The sequence below is a fragment of the Gymnogyps californianus genome, chromosome 28 (genome assembly GCF_018139145.2).
Source record: "Gymnogyps californianus isolate 813 chromosome 28, ASM1813914v2, whole genome shotgun sequence".
NCBI classification, from domain to species: domain Eukaryota; kingdom Metazoa; phylum Chordata; class Aves; order Accipitriformes; family Cathartidae; genus Gymnogyps; species Gymnogyps californianus.
In genome coordinates, this window is record NC_059498.1 from 4,778,219 (window position 1) to 4,797,852 (window position 19,634).

General features: G+C 65.8%; 1 protein-coding gene across 1 annotated transcript; it reads left to right on the forward strand.

Annotated features, from left to right (window-relative positions):
* Positions 1 to 1,116: 1,116 nt before the first annotated feature.
* Positions 1,117 to 13,925, forward strand: SLC4A1 (solute carrier family 4 member 1 (Diego blood group)). The gene is given in 19 exon segments (XM_050911679.1): positions 1,117 to 1,365; positions 1,493 to 1,589; positions 4,215 to 4,288; positions 4,500 to 4,677; positions 4,759 to 4,894; positions 5,115 to 5,256; positions 6,127 to 6,202; positions 6,768 to 6,952; positions 7,598 to 7,849; positions 7,851 to 8,115; positions 8,338 to 8,486; positions 9,080 to 9,274; positions 10,046 to 10,213; positions 10,480 to 10,569; positions 10,691 to 10,857; positions 10,973 to 11,226; positions 11,314 to 11,483; positions 11,724 to 11,897; positions 12,343 to 13,925. Coding segments are annotated over 19 exon segments (2,871 nt in total). The 5' UTR covers positions 1,117 to 1,347; the 3' UTR covers positions 12,424 to 13,925.
* Positions 13,926 to 19,634: the final 5,709 nt, after the last annotated feature.

Here is a 19,634-nt window from a genome sequence, read left to right on the forward strand (position 1 = left end):
TCTCCGTGATCCCACCCTGGCTCTTGTGGCTCCCCAGCCGGGAGCGAGCTCCTGCATCACCCTGGTGAGATCTAGGGGGGCTGGTCCCCCCCCCAAAGCCCCCCATGCCCTGATCTTGCAGCCCCCCCCGTAAACCCCCCATGTGGGGTCCCTGGGCTGGGGTGACGGGGGGCAGCCGGGATCCCTGTCCCCCCAACCTGGGGGGTCCCCACGGGGGGGGCTGGGCGGGGGGGGGGGCTGGGGGTCCTGGGGCAGGACCCCCCCCTGGAGGTTCTGGGCTGGGGGGCAGGTGGGGGGTCACGGGGAGTGGGGGGTCACGGGGGATGGGGGGGCCCGGACGCTTGGGTCCCTCCGGGGCTGCCCCGGGGCGGGGGGGCGGGGGGGGGGGGAGGGGGGGGGGCGGCGTGCGGGGGCAGGGCGCCCCCTGGCGGTTGTCCCCCAGCATGGCCCCGGGGCAGCTGCGGGGGGGGGGCGGGGGGGCAGCCCATGGGGGGGGACAGGGACAGCGGGGTGCAGGGGGGGGGGGTGCAGGCACAGGCTGCACCTTCCCACCTCCAGGCACCCACCCACCACCCAGGGGGCTGCAGAGGCTTTGGGTGCTGAGTGAGGAGGGGGCAGCAGGGCCCCCCCCCCCCGGCTGCTCACCCTGGGGTGCTGTGGGGTTGCTTGCGCCGTTCTGCTTTGCGATGTCCCCGTGAGCCCAGCTGTGCCTCAGTTTCCCCTTTCTCACCCCAGCGCTCTGCCAGGGGCTGGGGGGGGCTTGCTGGGGGGCCCCGGGCAGTGCAGTGTGGGACCCCAGCCCCGGTGCATGGCTCTATGTGGGACCCCACCTATGTGCGCGGGTCTATATGGGACCCCACTCACATGTGAAGGGTCGCGTGGGACCCAGCCCACGTGATGGGGTCCATAGGGGACCTGACCCCCAGGCGCAGGACACGGCAGGACCGGCTGGCATGCGTGGGCACGGGTGGGCTGGGGCGGGATGCCACGTCCCTGGTGGGAAGCTGCCGGGGCTCTGCCATCGCCTGACGTCGGTTCCCATCCCGGACGGCAGCAGGGCAGGGCACCACTTCCCCGGGGACTCCCGGCCCCGGGACCTCCCGGCCCGTGGGGAGCGGGTCACACAGGGGGGGACTGTGGGAACAGCCCCGGCATCTGGCCTCAGCCCCATCCCGGGGGACAAACCCCACATCCCGAGGGGCACCGAGCGCTGCCCCGGCCTCTCCTAACATATTTTCTCTCCCTTTCCCCCACACCCGCCCGGACGCCGCAGAGCACCAGGTTATGGTGCCGCCGGGCTGATTGCCGGGACGCAGCCAAGCGGCAGCGGGGGCCGAGCCCGGAGCCATGGAGGGGCCCGGCCAGGTAGGGAGACCCGGCCCCGAGCCCCGGCTCTGCTGCTGCGCCCCGGCCGGCTCCCACCCCCGGCACAGCCCCAGCGAGGTGCTGGGGGTGCCGGTCCCCGCTGAGCCCCCTTCTCTCTGTCCTGCAGGAGGCCTACGAGGAGAGGATGAGGAGGAGCCTGGACCCCGAGGGCTATGAGGACCCCGGCATAAAGGTCTCCCACCTATCGCTGGAGGGGACAAGCAGTGAGTGGCTCCCTTGGGTGCTGAGGGACACCGGGCATGTGTGGGCACCGGCGTTGCATGGGGGATGGCATTGCACGGGCACCAGTGTCGTACGGGCACCAGCGTTGCAGAGGTGACAGCGTTGCATGGGTGACGGTGTTGCATGGGTGACGGTGTTGCATGGGTGATGGCACCGCACAGGCACCAGCATTGCACGGGAACCGGCACCGGGTGGGTGCCAGCATTGCAGGGGCACTGGTGGTTCAAGGTTGCATGTTGCATGGGCACCAGCGTTTCGTGGGTGCCAGCTATGCATGGGTACCAGCATGGCACAGGAGTGTTGCACGGGCACCGGCATCGCATGGGTGCCGGCGTTGTATAGGTGCCAGCAGTGCATGGGCACCAGTGTTGCATGGGTGCCAGCGTTGCATGGGCACCCATGTTGCATCGGCACTGCGTTGCATGGGTGCCGGCATGGCACAGGTGTGTTGCATGGGCACGAGCGTTGCACAGACATGCTGCATGAGTGCCAGTGTTGCATGGGCACCAGCATTGCATGGGTGCCAGCATTGCACGGGTTCCAGCGTTTCACAGACGTGTTGCACGGGTGCCAGCGTTGCACAGACGTGTTGCACGGGTGCCGGCGTTGCACAGACGTGTTGCACGGGTGCCAGCGTTGCACAGACGTGTTGCACGGGTGCCAGCGTTGCACAGGCAGTGGGGATTGCTCGGAGCCCGGGGCGGTCAGGCAGGGATGCGCAGCCCTCGGGATCGCATCACCCAAAGGCAGCGACACCCTTTGCCGAAGCCCCGGAGCCGCTGAGGTGCCACCTCCAGCGCGAGGGCCGTGGGTGCCCGAGACGAGGCCGAGCTCGGGGACACCCGGGGTCCTTGAGGCCACGACTGAGAGCCCCTGGGGAGGGAGGTGAGGGGAGTTTGGGGGGGTCTGTGTGCCCCGGAGCATCCCCTTGCCTGAAGCTCAGTGGATTCGGAGCTGCCACCCCGAGGGGGTGCTTGGGCAGGGCCGACTCCCAGCATCCAGACCCTCGGGGCTCTGTCCGGGTGACACAGGTCGGAGGGTAACGCTGCCGCCTGTTCTGCGCAGGGGCTGGCGCCGGCACTGGGTCCCCCTTGCACGCGTGGAGGGCCAGAGCCGAGGAGCTGACGCCCCTGCGGTGAGTCCCCCAAATCGAGGAGGGGGCCAGAAGCTGCCCCACTTGCCTGGCTGGCATCGGTGCCCATGGGTGCCCGGTGCTGACCCCCCCCCCCTCCCCATCCCGGCGGTGTGTGTTTTGCAGCCAGTATTTGCCCAGCCGCCGGGGATGCTATGACCTGGATGGGAGGAGGCGTGCGGCCGGGGCCCCCCGGGACAGGCGAGCCACCGTGGCGGAGGGCAGCGTGAGTGACCGTGGGGGCACCGGGGAACGAAGCCCAGCCCCGGCATTCCCCCCCACCCCACCCCCCAGCCCTCCGTCGCGCCGCCTGCCCCAGCTTTGCCGCCCCCGTCCCTGCCCTCCGCGGGGTGACCATCACCCGGGTGTCAGGGCACACCGCGGGGTGACCGCTGCCGCTTGCCCGTAATCGCTCGCTGATTGAGGATAAATAAAGTCTTTGTTTGGGGTGAGGACAAGAACCACTTGGGGCTGAACGCCGGCTGGCGCCGGGCGGCTTGGTGGTGGCGGCAGCAGGCCGGGACGAGGACAGGCTCGTGCCCACGTGCCGTGGCCAGCGCTGTCGGGGACACCGGGGGGGGACACACACGACGTGCCCCATCCCTGCTCGCGTGGGCGCAGCATCCTTCAGCCGGCAGAGCGGGATGCGGCTCTTGCGGCATCACCCCAGCAGGTGACCTGGCTGGGGGCAGCGAGGGGACCACGGTGGTCCCCAGCGGGGGTGGAGGGTGCCGGGGTGAGCCTGTCCCCGGCACCGGGGTGGCCACGGGCGGGCGGGAGCCGTGCTAGTGTTTACTGTCAGCAAAGGCAAAGTGCTCCGGGATTTACGGTGCACACAGGGCGGCTGCGGGGCGTGGGGCTTGGCCCCCGCTTTATAGGGCTGGAGCCTACGGGGCCGTGGGGAGCGCAGGAGGGGGGCTGCAGGTAGACGGGGGATGGGGACGGGGACACCTCGAGCTCCTGGGGTCTGGCTGGCCGGGGATGTGCTGTCCCCATCCCAGTTCAAGGGGCAGTGCTCGGTGCTGGGGTCAGGGTTGTGGCAGTGGCAGGGTGGTGGGGCGGAGTGTGACCACGAGTCCTGCTCTCACCGCGGCCCCGGTGATGTCCCCAGACTGTCACCCTGCCCCAGGAGCTGGGCTGCGGGGATGCGAGGGGCTGGAGGTGGGCACCGGCAGGGTGGGGGGTGACGGAGGGACACATCCAGCAAACCCCAACTGGGTTTAAGGATGGGGATTATAGAGGTGGGGACGTATCCAGCAAACCCCAGCTGGGTCTTGGGATGGGGCAATGGGAGGGGGACATGTCCAGCGAGTCCCAACGGGGTCTGGGGTGGGGGTGACGGAGCAGGGGACACATCCAGGCAACCCCAACCAGGTCTGGGATGGGAGCATGGGAGGGAGACACCTCCAACAGATCCCAGGGAGGTCCGGGCTGGGGCAGGGACCAGCTAATGCGTTGGTGGCTCCGCTCGCAGTTTCGTCGGTGACCGATGTGGACCTGGAGGCGGCGGGGAGCAGGAGGCCCGTGTCCCAGCGGGAGACCCATGAGGTGGGTGCTGCCCCCGGGGACCCCCATTCACTCCCCATTCCTGGGGGCAGGCAGACTGTGGCCACTCGGGGACCAACCTCACACCAAGCCCTGGGGACACTAGGGCATGGGGGGATGCTGGCACAGGAGCCACAGCTCTGGGTCTCCTGGGGGTCCCTGGTGCAGCGGGGGGACCCTGACACACACCCCCGCTCCCCGGCTCTGCCTCCAGGGCTATGTGGAGCTGCACGAGCTGGTCATGGACAGCACGAAGGAGCTGTGCTGGATGGAGGCCGGCCACTGGTTCAAGCTGGAGGAGGACTTCGAGGAAGACGGGCACTGGGGCCAGCCCCATCTCTCCTTCCTGACCTACCGCAGCCTCCTGGAGATCCGACGGGCTTTGGCCAAAGGTGGGGACAACCGACTGGGGCTGGGATGGCAGCGGGGACCCCGCACTGGCCGGCCGGGTGGTGACGGTGCTGTCCCTGCAGGTGCTGTGCTCCTTGACGTGGCGGCCAACTCACTGGCAGCCATCGCCCACATCCTCATCGACCAGATGATCTACGAGGGGCAGATCAAGCCGCAGGACCATGAGGACATCCTGAGGACGCTGCTGCTGCAGCACAAGTACGTCCGGGGGGGGGACCCCAGTGTCCGGGCTGGATCCAGCCCCAGCGAGTCCCACCGGAGCCTGGCACGGGATGGAAAAGTCCCTCTGCGCTTTGGCTTTGCTTCCCAGCCCAGTTTGGGGGTCCCCGTGCACCCCCGGGGCTGGGGCTGTCTTATGGGGTTTTGGGGGGGGTCAGTGGCACTGGCCTGTCTGACACCACCCCCTCGGCTGCTCTAGACACCCCAACAAGGCCGAGTCGGTCAGGACCCTGCGGCCGGCGCAGCTGCAGCGCTCGGGCACGGGCCAGGCAGAGACGGAGCAGCCGCTGCTGCAGGAGCAGCAGCCCATGGAGATGCACGGGCTGGCCAGGGCCGAGCAGGCGAGCCGGGGCGGGGGGGGGGCTGCAACGGGGGGGCAGGGGGGCATTGGGGTGCAGGGTCAGGGGTGCTGGGTCCAGCCTGGGTGTGGGGAGGGCTGCTGGGAGATGCACGTGAGGTGGACACGCACACACGGATGTGTGCACACACACCTTGGCACACACGGGTGCACACACCAGACAGTTGCACAACAAGCGGTGTGGAGTCTCTTGCAGGGACCCCCATGCTGTGCATCCCTGGGGAGTGCACGCACCCACTGACACACACTCGTGCACACTTGCACGCCTATCCGCATGCACTCACACAGGCACGAGCATGCACAAGTGCACGGGCACAAACACCCCCCCAAACTCCCACGCACGCCGCTTTCTATTGCCCTCACACACATATGCACAGATGCACTTGCACACACACGCATGCACGCACATGCACACTTGTGCAGGCGCATGCAGGCGCGTGCATGCACATGAACGCACATACCTTCACACTTGCAGGCGCATGCACACACACGGGTGCACATGCACGCACATACATGTGCATATGTGCACGCAGGGGAGGCATTGCCGTGGGATGATGCAGAGGTGGTGGCGAGGGAGCCGGGCTTGCAGGGGACAGAGGGGGGACACGCAGGGGATGGCAGGGGACATGCAGGGGATGGAGGGGGAGATGCAGGGGATGGAGGGGAAACACAGGGGACAGAGGGGGACATGCAGGGGATGGAGGGGGAGACACAGGGGACAGAGGGGACACACAGGGGATGGCAGGGGACATGCAGGGGATGGAGGGGGAGACACAGGGGACAGAGGGGGACATGCAGGGGATGGCCACCAAGGATGGCTGGCTGATTCCTGCCACTCGTCTGCCTGCAACAGAGCCCGAGCGGGGCCACTAGATCCCAGCTCCTTGCGAAGGTCCCTGAGGATGCCGAGGCCACGCTGGTCCTCGTGGGTGAGTGGTCAGCAGGGAGGTGGGTGCAGGGTCAGGGTGGTGGGTGTGGGGTCAGGACAGTGGGTGCGGGGCCGGGGTGCCCAGGGGGAGCTTTGGCGTCTGCCCGTCGCTGCCCGCTTGCTCACTCGCTGCATTTCTTGCACCTTTTTTGACTCTCCCCGTCTTCAGCCCTCGCCACCGCCTGCTGCCGCTCAGTGCTGCGCTCTGGGCCCTGTGTCCCCACGTCCCTTGTCCTCATGTCCCATTTCTCCACTCCCCTGTGCCCCCGTGTCCCCATGCCCCAATGTCCCTGTGCTCCCATGCCCACCTATCCCCATGTCCCCATGTCCCTGTGCCTCCGTGTCCGTGTGTCCCTGTGCCTCAGTGTCCTCGTGTCTTTGTGCCCCTACCCTATTCCCTTTGTCCCTCCACATCCCCATGCCTCTGTGTCACCTTGTCTCCATATCCTGATGTCCCCATGTTTCGATGGCCCCATGTCTCTGTGCTCCTGTGTCCCCATGTCCCTGTGCCCCGTGTCCCTGTGCCTGGCCCTCCGTGACCCCCGTCCCGTCCCAACCTCCCCCAGGCTGTGCAGCCTTCCTGGAGCAGCCGACGCTGGCCTTCGTGCGCCTGAAGGACGCGGTGTCACTGGATGCCGTCCTTGACGTGCCCCTACCCGTCCGCTTCCTCTTCGTGGTCCTGGGCCCCGACACCCCCCACGTCAGCTACCACGACATCGGCCGCGCCGTCGCCACCATGATGTCCGAGAGGGTACGGCTCGCCCGCCATTGCCACCGGCACTGCCACCGCCACCAGCACTGCCGTCCAGGGTGCCGGTCCCCCTGAGCACCCTGAAGTCCCCAGCGCTGGTGCTGCACCCTCTAACAGGGCTCATCCCCCTGTGCTGGGTCCGTCCCTGTGTCCCCATGCCACCGTGTCCCCTTGTCCCCGTGCACCTGTGTCCTCATCCTTCTGGGTCTCCGTGTCCTCATGCACCCCTGTCCCTATGTCCATACGCATCCCTGTCCCCACACTTCTGTGTCCCTGTGTCCCCATGCTCCCATGTCCCCATGCGCCTGTGTCCCCATGTACCCATGCCCCTGAGGTCAAATGTCCCCTTGTCCCCATGTGTCCAAGCAACCATGTCCCCATGCTCCTGTGGTCCTAAGTCCCCCATGTCCCCATGTCCCCCCTTATCGCCATGTCCCCATGCCCCTGTGGTCCCATGTCCCCTGTCCCCAAGCCCCTGTGTCCCCATGCCCCCCTCATCCTCATGCCCCCATGTCCCATGTCCTCATGTCCCCACGTACCCACGAAGCCCCATCCCCACGGGGATGCTCAGGGGCCGGGTGGGTGCCCAGCAGCACCCAAGGGTGCCAGAGAAGGCTGACTGCCTGTCCCTGGGCCACCCCGCAGGTCTTTCGTCGGGACGCCTACCTGGCCGAGAGCCGCCAGGACCTGCTGCGGGGGGTGGAGGACTTCCTGGAGGCCAGCATCGTCGTGCCACCCACCGAGACCCCGGACGAGCAGCTCCTCCGCAGCCTGGTGCCGCTGCAGCACGAGCTGCTCCGCCGCCGCTACCAGCCCCCCGAGAAGGCGCCGGGCAAGAGCTTCCTAGAAGACCTGAGTATGGCGGGGACCACCCCGGCCCCCCCTGGGATCCCCTGGCCCCATGGCTGGCGGGACCCCCCCTTTGCACGTAGGGTCCCCCCATGGCAGCCTGCTTGTGTCCCCAGGGCAGGAGGTGCCGGAGGAGGACGACCCCCTGCGTAGGACGGGGCGACCTTTTGGGGGGCTGGTGCGGGACATCCGCCGCCGGTACCCCAAATATCTCAGCGACATCAAGGACGCCCTGAACCCCCAGTGCCTGGCCGCCGTCATCTTCATCTACTTCGCGGCGCTGTCACCTGCTGTCACCTTTGGAGGCTTGCTGAGTAATGGAGGGGACAGGCTGGGGCCACACTGAGGGACGGGGATGTCCCCCAGCTGGGCATGGGGCTGGGGGAGCAGGGTGCCACCGCCTGCAGCACCATCCCCTGGGGATGCTCCCGGGGGTGGTTATTGCACCCCCAAATCTTGGTGCCGAGGAGCGTGGGATGGGGGGACACAGCGCGGTCGTCCCCCCCCCAGCACCCACCGGCTCTGCTCCCCGCCAGGTGAGAAGACCAAGGGTATGATGGGGGTGTCGGAGCTGCTCATCTCCACCTGCGTGCAGTGCATCCTCTTCAGCATCCTCAGCGCCCAGCCCCTGCTCGTCGTTGGCTTCTCGGGGCCCCTCCTCGTCTTCGAGGAAGCCTTCTACTCGGTGGGTGCCACCCTGCCCCCCTGGGTGCACCCTGCCCACCGCCGGTGGTCCCCACAGCGGGCTCGTGGTGTCCCCACCAGCCCTGGCAGAGGCACAGGGTGCTGCCACGTGGGTGATGGCACAGGGGTGCTGCCACGAGGGGATGTTCATGTGGGTGATGGCGCATGGGGGGTGGCACAGGGGTGATGCCACATGCAGGATGGCACTGGTGGGATGGCACATGGGTGATGCTGCATGGGTGACGGCACGTGGGCGATGGCACGTGGGTGATATCATGCAGGTAGAGCCGTCCGGGTGATGGCACAGGGCTGATGCGAGGTGGATGACACCATGTGGGTGATGCCAAATAGCTGACACCACATGGGTGACACCGCATGGGTGATGCCAGGCAGGTGCTGCTATTGGGGTGCTGCCGGGCGGGTGATCCCGCAGGGGTCCTGCCACACCGAGGTACCACTATCCCCATCCCGGCACCCCCCAGCCCCCAGGCAGGAGGTGCAGGGCCACCGTGGGATCCCGGGCTCCAGCCCACCTAGGTGCCCACGCCAGGGGCTCCGGGGGGGCTGACAAGGCTGTGCCCTCTGGCTCCCCAGTTCTGCAACCAGTTTGACATGGAGTACATCGTGGGCCGGGTCTGGATCGGCTTCTGGCTGATCCTGCTGGTGCTGGTGGTGGTGGCCTGCGAGGCCAGCTTCCTGGTGCGCTACCTGTCCCGCTACACCCAGGAGATCTTCTCCTTCCTCATCTCCCTCATCTTCATCTACGAGACCTTCTCCAAGCTCGTCACGGTGAGGGGCGCGGGGGTCCCGTGGTGGGGAAGAGGGAGGGGGCTGCAGATTGTGGTCATCACCGAGGTTTCCATAGAAACGGTGGGAGCTGGGCGAGGGATGCGGGTGAGGGATGCAGCCCATCTCCCAGTGTTTTCTCCCCCTTCCCAGGTGTTTCCCAGCTCGTGCTTCTCTCTGCAGGGGGATTTTGGGGCAGGGAGGTGAAGCCCAGGCAGATGTCCCACCTGGGCTGCAGCAAACATGGTCCTTGCCCAGGAACTGCCTGGAGAGCCCTCATTTCTTCCCCCATCCCCTGGCTCAGACCCTTCCCGGCTGGCCGGTAGCAATGGGACGGTGTCACCCCGCGCACTGGGTGCCCACAGGGACATCTCTGGTGCTGGAGAGGTGACAGGCAGGACAGATGCCCCATCACACCCTGGACCCCCATCACACCGAGATGCCCCCGTGCACCCCTCTACGAGCTCGGCACAGCCCCAACCACCCTGGGTGACGCATGGTCTGCAGCAGGGCCATGCTCGTCCGTCCCCACCGTGCCACCCAGCCCCTGCTCCGGCCCCGTTTCTGAAGGAGCATGGAGAAAACCAAGCCTAAATATAATCCCCCCGCTCACCGTGTGCCAAGCTCCCAGCCTTGCCGCTCATCCTAGCATGCACCCTGCACCCACGCACCCGTGGGGCTCCCGGCATGGCAGGAGGGGCGCAGGGGGATCCCCCATCCCTACCCGCTAACGCAGATCCCATCCTCCCTGACCCTCTCCCCTTCTCTCCCCAGATCTTCAAAGATCACCCGCTAAAGCGGCATTACAACGTGCAGTCCACGGTCCACCCCAAAGTGCCGGAGCCCAACACGGCGTTGCTGTCCCTCGTCCTCATGGCTGGCACCTTCTTCCTGGCCTTCTTCCTCCGCAAGTTCAAGAACAGCGCTTTCCTGCCTGGCAGGGTGAGGATGGCGGGGGGGGGGGGGGGGGGAGAGCACGGCAGCATCCCCCCACACCCCACTGGACCTGGGGGCAGCGCTGGGGGCAAATCGGGGGCTCGGCGGGTGCGGTTTCCTGGAAAGGGCTGGCTGAGACCGTGCAAACTCATTGCATGCTCCTGCAGAGGTGTTTGCTAGAGCTCGCTGCTGGCGGGGGGCGCAGCAGGAGGGGACCCCCTCGGCTGGGTGGGGACGCAGGCGGGTTTAACGCAGTCACGGTGTCCCCACAGGCCCGGCGTTTGATCGGGGACTTCGGGGTGCCCATTTCCATCTTCATCATGGCGCTGATCGACTTCTTCATCAAGGACACATACACGCAGGTCCGGGAGCGGCGGGAGGGCAGGGTTGGGGAGGGACGGGTGTCCCCAACAAGGGGACGTGGAGCCGGGTGCTCGTCCCTGTGCCCCGTCCCCTCACTCCTCCATCTCTGCTCCCATCCAGAAACTGAATGTCCCCAAAGGGCTGGAGGTCACCAACGCGTCTGCCCGGAGCTGGTTTATCAACCCCATGGGGAAGAACAACACCTTCCCCATCTGGATGATGTTCGCCTCTGTGGTGCCCGCCCTCCTGGTCTTCATCCTCATCTTCCTGGAGACGCAGATCACCACGTGAGGACCAGGGGGGGGGATACGGGGAGGGAGGGGAGGGCTGCGGGGTGCCTGGCAGGACAGGGATGGAAGGGGACCTCCCACCACCGACTCTTCCCCGCTCTGTCCCCGGCAGCCTCATCGTCAGCAAGCCCGAGAGAAAGCTGGTGAAGGGCTCCGGCTTCCACCTGGACCTGCTGCTGATCGTGGCCATGGGGGGGCTGGCCGCCCTCTTCGGCATGCCCTGGCTCAGCGCCACCACCGTCCGCACCATCACCCACGCCAACGCCCTCACCGTCATGAGCAAGACCACCGCTCCCGGCGAGAAGTCCCAGATCTTGGAGGTCAAGGAACAGCGTGTCAGCGGCTTGTTGGTGGCCGTGCTCATCGGTGAGCTGGGGAGATGCCCCCCCAACCCGGGCAGCGAGGGCTGGGTGCCCCCGGAGGCTCTCCCCAACCTCTCCTTCGCCACCGCAGGCGTCTCCATCCTCTTGGAGCCCATCCTGAAGTACATCCCGCTGGCCGTGCTCTTCGGCATCTTCCTCTACATGGGCGTCACCTCCCTCTTCGGCATCCAGCTCTTCGACCGCATCCTGCTCTTGCTGATGCCACCCAAATACCACCCCAGCGAGCCCTACGTCACCCGGGTGAGTGAGCCCTGTGTCACTCGGCCGGGTGGCCATGGGCTTGGGGGTGTCCCGGGCTGCTGCACCCCGCGGTGCTGCCTGCAATTGCTTGGGGCTCCCCAAAGAGCCTCCTCCTTCAGTGCTGACCTTCACTGGGCTCTTTGGGCCACCAGTCCTGCCCCTCCCAGCACCCAGCACCCCGGGAAGAGTGCGGGATGCTGGACCCACCACCCTGACCCCGCTGGGTTCCTTGTCCCGCAGGTGAAGACTTGGCGGATGCACCTCTTCACCTTCACCCAGATCGTTGTCCTCGTGGTGCTGTGGGCGGTGAAGTCCACCCAGGCCTCACTGGCGCTGCCCTTCATCCTCATCCTCACCGTGCCCCTGCGGCGCTTCCTGCTGCCCAAGATCTTCCGGGACATCGAGCTCAAATGCGTACGTAGCCCCAGCACGGGCTGGGAGCCGCCGCAGTGCTGTCCCCGTCCCTGTGGCCATCCCCATCCCTGTCCTCATCCTCATCCCCATCTGTGTCCCCATCCCTGTCCCTGCCCCTGTCCCCATCCTCATCCCCTCCCTGTCCCCATCCCCATCCTTGTCCCCATCCCCATCTGTGTCCCCATCCCCGTCCCTGCCCCTGTCCCCATCCTCATCCCCTCCCTGTCCCCATCCCCATCCTTGTCCCCATCCCCATCCTTGTCCCCGTCCCTGCCCCTGTCCCCATCCTCATCCCCTCCCTGTCCCCATCCCCATCCTTGTCCCCATCCCCATCCTTGTCCCCGTCCCCGTCCCTGCCCTGTCCCCATCCTCATCCCCTCCCTGTCCCCATCCTCATCCTTGTCCCCGTCCCCGTCCCACCTAACACCCTCTCCCGTCCCTCCAGCTGGACGCGGACGACGCCACGGTGACCTTCGAAGAGACGGAGGGCATGGACGTGTACGACGAGGTGCAGATGCCCAGCTAAGGGCTCGCTGCCCCGCGCCCCCCCGGCCCCCCCCCCCCCCGCCCCGCTTATAGCTCCGCTGCTGCCGTCCCAGGGCCGCTGGGCGATGGAGGACAACTTGGGGACACGGCCCCAGAGCCCCGGTCCCCCACCTCCGCACCCTGTGAACGGAGCATTTTTATTTTTTTCCCCTTTTTTCCCCCTTTTTTTCCCCTTTTTTTTACAATATTTTGGATGGCGTGATCTCGCCCGCACTTTGCTACCCGCTGGGGAAGAGGCTGCCTGGGCTGGGGGGGGGGGACACCCACGGGCCACCCCCCACCCCGTGGCAGGGCGGGATGGCCCGTGCCCCGTGCCACTGTCCCATCCCCAAGGCCACCCCGGGGCTGTGACCGGGCGCCGAGCATGGGAAGGAGCCGGAGGAAGATGCCCGAGCCTGGAGGGAGGAGGAAGGCAGGGATGGGGCAACACAACGGGGATGGAGACGCAGCGGGATGGGGTCCCCTCCGTTCCCCCCAGCCTCGCTGCCTCCCCCAGGGAGTCCCCCCCTGCCCGGCCCCGCTTCCCCATAGGAACTTTCAGTGCTAACAAACATGAGCTGGGACAGATCCTTCGCCCCACAGAACCCTTTTCCCCCCCCTTTCTGCATCGTTTGCTTCGGCGAGAGCATCCCGGCTGCTCCGCTGCGCTCGCGGCCGCTCACAGCATCTCCCGGGGTCGGGATGTAAATAGTCCAGCGAAGGGGGTTTATATATTTGCCATGAAGATAATCATGCTAAAAGCACCCCCAAAAAAATTACGCTGACGCTTCCGCAGGTAGGATTCACTCAGAACCAAACGAAAATCCCCAAAAAAGGCCAAAAAAGCACCTTAAAAAAAGAAAAAAAAAAAATTAGGAAAAAAAAAAAGCAGCTGCAAGGAGTGATCTGTATATTTGATGCTAGCGATTGGGGGAGTTTGTAATTTATTCTAAAGGCTGATTGTGCTCCTGCCCACGGCGGGGGCCGTGTGCGTGTGTGTGTATATACTAGAGAGAAACTATATAAAAATTTACAATTTTCTAGAAAGGCTTATTTTAAAGGATCCTGGTCAGGGCCTAAACTCTACGGACCAGTCCAGCAGCGTCGTTTAACTGATGAATTAGTATTAGTATCATTCCTCTTTATTTTTTTAGCATTTCAGTTAAATCCATGTAGTTTTTTTCTTGATTTTTCCCTTGATTGCTGACCACATCTTGCCCCCTTCCCGCCGGGATTGCTCCCAAACTGGCCAAGCATCCCCCTCCTTCTGGTGGGGCCGATCCTGCCCTGCTCAGAGCCAAGGGCCGGATCCAGCCAGGGCACAGCGCACCCGATCAGGCTGCGAATTTGTTCCTTTTTGCATAAATCGGAGCGAGGGGCACCCCAAAATCAGCGTGGGGGACGGCGGAGGGAGGGCAGCCGTGCCCGGGGCTGCGCTGCCTCCTGTTTAGGTTCGTTTAGTTTTATTAATTATGTGTCCGAAATAAACAATGTTGCAAGCTTTGGGGTTTTTTTTTTCTTCCCTTCCCCACCCACCTCCGTATCAGGCTTTAATAAAGAAATTAATAACGTCAGAAAGGAAGTGGGATTTTTCTTTCTGGTTGGGCATTTGCTGGGGGGGGTGTCACCTTATTTAATTGCCCCCCTCGTAAATAAAAGCAGCAGCGTCCTTTGGAGGTGTCTGTCCCCACCGCCCCGAGACGCTCAGTGCAGCTGTACCAAGATGCTTGCCATGGCATCCTGGGATGCTCGCTGCATCCCGGGATCCTGGGGTGCTCACTGCAGCCATCCCAGGATGCTCCTCACAGCCATCCCGGGATGCTTGCTGCATCCTGGCATCCCAGGACGCTCGCTGCAGCCATCCCAGGATGCTCCCTGCAGCCATCCCGGGATGCTCCCTGCAGCCATCCCGGGATGCTCAGCCCCCCCCTCACCCCTCCTGCACCCAGGGTGCTGCCCTATTGCTGCCGGCCACACACCCACGGCTGTGCCCGCTCCGGGGGGGGGGGGGGGGACACACACGCTGAGCCGCCTGCCCAGGGATGTTGTAACACCCCACAGAGCAGACCCCAGCCCCTGCCTCCAGACCACGCTGGCACTAAATTGACCCCAATTACCTGTAATCTCATTAACGAGAGCAATCAGCAGGGCTGCTGCCCCCATGGAAGACACCTGCCCGTGGCCCAGGCCTGTAAATAGGGCCGTGGGAAGGGATGGACCCATTTGCCCCGAGCATTTCTATGGGGCAGACATCAGGGTCAGCATCTGCGACTGCTCCTGCCTGTGACCCCAAAGGCTCTCTGTGGGGCTGGGATAAATCCCATCGTGGTCACCAGCTTTTTCTGAGCCTGGCATAGCCGCTAGCCCTCGTTTTCTGGAGATGAAGGTACACGGCCGGTGTTTTATAGCCCAAGGCCTACAGATCTGGCAGCTGCCTGTCCTTCTGCCAGGCTCACGTGGGCATGCCATGCCGCGTGCCATCAGGAGGGCTCTGCATGCCGCTGCTGCCGGCCGGACCCGTTCCTGCAATCCCTGCCTCTGAAAGCTGGTGCTGCCACGCCGGTGATGGAGGAAGGCATCTGCCTGCAGCTGGGGCAGCCTGCCTGCACCCCGTCCTTCTTGCTTTCCACCCGGGAAGAGCTTTTTATTCTCCGGGAGATGTCAGCGAGGTCACTGTTACAGAATCCGGCTTGGTTTAGGGAGGGGATTTAGGTCAAGCTCTCATTTGAGCTTGACTTAGCCCAGCGAACCATGGTTGGGGGCTGGTTTGTGGTGGGGACCCGCAGCGGTGGCTCGTGGCAGGGTGTGCATGGCAAGGGGGAAAAAAAAAATCCTAGATAATAGGTTTGCTAACGAGGAGTAGGGGAGCACAGAGCTGGAGAGCTGGGTCACGTTGTAGCATCATCCCTGGAAGGGGAGAGCCCTGGTGCTGGCAGGGTGCCGGTGGGGTGCAGGGTGCCCGCAGCATCACAGGGTGCTTCGTGACATCAGGCGGCCGAGCTGCCCTCGGCTGTGCTGCCTGCACTTCTGCCGTCGCAGGCAGGGCCACGGCATACCAGCGACAGCCCTGGATCTCCTCCGGGTGTGCAGCAGAAAGCTTTCTGTTACTGTTTGTGGACTAAACAAGCGAAAATGCAAACAAAAAAACCCAAAAAGGCTGCAGCTGCGCCATCTTACTGCACCTTTATTTGCAAAAAATACTCATCTACAGAAATAAGAGCAATTTAAAAACTCCCTCGGTAAGAAGCAAGTCCTGGGGAGGGCACAGAACAAGCAGGGGAGCGTTTGGGGTGCGTATTTGAGGAGTCCCCGTTTCTGGCCCACCTGCTGCAGGGTTTGTGGCCGATTTCCAGGGCTCCGGTGTCCCTCCTCGGTGGCAAAAGCCACACAACCGCATCGCAGGGGGGATCTGAGCTGCCGTCAGGGCCGCAGCGTGTTTGCATGCCCCATCCAAAATGGCTTTTTTGGTTTAAAAAAAAAAAAAAGAAGTTAAAAATGTTGATTTTCACGTGTTTGGCCTCATTGTCTCTAAATATTTTGTTGGTTTCTTTTTTTCTCTTGCAATTTTTCCCTCTTGCAAAACAGTGACATTTCACCTAATTTAGGCCAGGGAAAACAGCTCAGCCGAGGGCCCTTTCCATGCAGAATAAATAATTTTTTTTTTTTTTTTTCCCCAAGCTTTCACTGGAGGGATTAACTGCTCGGTGCCGAAGCTGGCTGGCGCGGCTTGGCACACCTTGGCGGCCGTGCCGGCTGGAGGCAGGACCGTGGGACGTGGCGGAGGGGCCGTCCGTCCATCCGTCCGATCCTTCGCTTGGGGATAAGGCCCAAATAAGCCACATGCGCAGCCAGGCTTTCCCCCATCACCACCCCTGCACCCCCAAATCAGTCTGGGGGGCCAACCGCACCCCATTTGGGGATTTTGGGTTGTTTGGGGTTTTTTTTCCTTTTCCATATAAACAGGGGTGAAAATCCCCCGGATTTTGGCCGTTCCCGTGCAGCCAGCCGGGGAGACACCCGCAGCCAGCCAAGCCGGGCAGCCCCGGGGCCTGACCCCGCGTTCCCAGGCCTCATCCTCCATCCCTGGGGGGGTGGGGGGGTTCCCCGCTGCCTCCCGCTCCCCACTGTCTTGTGGCAGGTGCCTACCGGAGCTGCCCGCACCGGCCTGGCCGGTAGCGTGCAGGCAACCGGTAGCGTGCAGATGGCTGGAGCTCGCCGGTAGCGCGCAGGCAGCCGGTAGCGTGCAGATGGCCGGAGCTCGCCGGTAGCGCGCAGGCGGCTGGTAGCGTGCAGATGGCCGGAGCTCGCCGGTAGCGCGCAGGCGGCCGGTAGCGTGCAGATGGCCGGAGCTCGCTGGTAGCGCGCAGGCGGCCGGGAACGTGCCGGCGGCCTGGAGCAGCCATGGCGTGCGGGTGGCCTGTGGCCATAGCGCGCAGCCGGCCCCGGTCGGCCGGTTGCGTGTGAGCGGCAAGCGGGGCGGCCGGTACCGTGCAGGCAGCCCGGGGTGGCCGGTAGTGTGCAGGCAGCCTGGGATGGCCCGTAATTTGCAGGCAGCTTGGGATGGCCGGTAATTTGCAGGCAGCTGCCCGGCCGGGATTGGCTGCGGGGAATGACGCCCAGCACAACAAAGGTGGAGTTGGAGAAATTGCATTAAAAAAAAATTAAGAGAGAGAGAGAGGAGAAAGGGAGAGGGGAGCGGAGGGAGGGGAGGAAACTGCCCCTCGCCCGCCCCGCCGGGGAAATCCCCCACCGCGGCCGTGTCCCGGCGCTCCGGGGCTGCCCGGGGCCGCGGGGCGGGCAGGGAGCGCGGCCCCGCCGCTCCCCGCCGTGTCGGAGGGGACCCACCAGGGCGGGAGGCGGCTCGGCTCGGCTTCCCCCCCCCCCCCTCCGCTTCCCCCCCCCCCTTTTTTTTTCTCTCCCTTTTTTTTTTTTTTTTTTTATGCAAACGCCGGGCGAGGATTGTTGCACATGTAAGGAGATTTTTTTTTTTTTTTTCCTCCCTTTCCCCCCCCCTTCCCTCCTCTCTCCTTCCTCCTCCTCCTCCTCCTCTTTTTCTTCTCGCCACAGTGTTGCAAAAGCAAAGAGCAATAAAAAACACGGCGAAAGCGGCGGGAGCGCGGGGCGGCGGCGGCGGCCGGCGGTGCCGCTTGGGGAGCGGCGGAGGCTGGCGGCGGACCCCGGCGCTCAGAGCCCGGCTGATTGGAAGAGAAAACGCAGCGCCATGGAGGCGGGGGAAAGCGCGATCGTCTCTGCGGGGACTGGAGCGCGTCCACGCCCGGGGCCAGCGCTGCAGAGCTGGCCGCCGTTCAACCGCCGCTTCCCCGCCCCGGCCTCCGCCGAGCGAGCCCCGGCCCCGCCGAGCCGCGGCCCCCCAAAGCCGCGGGCCCGCAGGTACGTGCCTGCGCCGGGGGAGCCGCGCCGTGCCGCGCCGTGCCGTGCCGCGCCGCCCGGGCTCGCCATTCGCCGCCGCGCCGCTCCGCCGGCGGGGCTGGAGGAGGCGCTTTGTTCCTCCCCGGGCTCCCGCTGCCGCCGCCGCCGCCGCGCACCGGGCTCGGTAAGGCGCCGCCGCCGCTCCGCCGGGAAAGGGGGTTTCGCGCCCGCCAAAGGGGGATTTTTAGGGGGTTTTTTTGGGGGGAGGGGGGGGAATTATATATATATTTTTTTTTTTTTTTAATATAAAGGAAACAAAAAGAGGCTCGTTTTCGCGCAGGCCCCGCGGGCAGGAAGCCGCCGCCGGGGCTCTCCCGCCCGCCCGCTCCGGCCCGCTCCGCGCCGGCGGGGGGCACCGCGCTGGGGCTCGGGGCGGGGGGGAGCGCACGGCTCGGCGGCCTCGGTGTGCCCCCCCCCCCGCCCTCCTCCTCCTCTTCTCCCTCCTTTCCCTTCCCTTCCCTCTCCTCCTCCTCGCTCCCTCCCTCCTTCCCGCTCGCCCTCCCTCCCTCCCCGGCTGCCGCAGCTGGATTTCGGGGGCAGGCTTCCAGCGCTGGGCGGTTGTTTTTCCCCAGCCCGGGTGAGTCCCGCGCCGCGGCGGGGAGCTCGGCGCCGCGCTCCGGCGGGTGCGTGCCCGGGCTCGTCCGCTCCCCCCCCCACCCCCCCACCTCCGCGCTTTATTCCCCCCCCCCTTATTCTCTTTTTTTTTAATATATATATTTTTTTCCCCCCCTTCCTTCCCCCCCCCTTTTTTTTTCCGCCTTTCTTCCCCCCTTCTTTCTTCCTTTCTTCCCTCCGGACCGGGAGCGGGGCTCCAGCCCCCCGCAGGGTGGGTGGGTGTTTCTGGGCTCGAGGAGGGGTCGCGGGAAGGGGGGGGTGGTAGGGGGGGTGGGGAGGAGAGGAGGGGGCGGCGGTGGTGGGGAAAGGAGGGGGGGGGGGAAGGATTGGGTAGGAGCCGCTCCCCGGGGGTCGGTGCGGGGAGGTCGCGCTGCCCTCGCCCGGCTCGCTGCAGCTGCCCGGCCGCCCCCAGCCGGGCATCCCCGCCCCCCCTTCCCCCTCCTCCTCCTCCTCCTTCTTCTTCTTCTTCCCCCAGCGGCTCCGGCGCGGGGCTGGGGCTGCGGCGGCTCGGCTAGAGCTCCCCCCCCCCCTCCTCCTCCTCCTCCTCCTTCCACCACCACCACCTCCTCCTCCTCCTTCTCTCCTCTCCTCCTCCTCCCCCTTGCAGCCCGGAGAGGTGGGTTTGTCTCGGCTTTATAACCGCGCCGGCTGCACGGGTGGAGGGGAAGGAGCGGCGGGCGGAGGCGGGCGCAGCCCGGCCATTGTGTGCCGCGGCGGAGAGCGGCCGCGCCGGCCGGTAACGATGGGGGGGGATGGCGGATGGGGAAGCCGCGGGGGGGGGGGGGGAAGGAAGCCGCGGCGCATCGCATCGCATCGCTCCGGGGGCCGGGGGAGCGGAGAGGGGCCGGGGAGCACCCCTCTCCGCTCCGCCGGCCCCCGGACTCGCCTCCATTGTCTGCCCGGGTGTTGCGGGGAGGGGTGGGGTGGGGTGGGGGGGTGGAGGGGGGAAAGGCGGCGGAGCTCGGCTCGCTGGCGCCCGGGTGGGAACCGGGGGCGGGAGGGGGCCGGGGAGGCGCCGCCGGGGCCGCCCGCGCTCGGTCCCACCCGGTTCCTGCTGCCTGGCGGAGGAGGAGACTGGAGCTGGCCGGCGGCGCAGGGCATGTGCGGGCTCCCCGCCTCCGCCCGACGGCCCGGCCCCTTCCTCCCCCGCCTCCTCCTCCTCCTGCT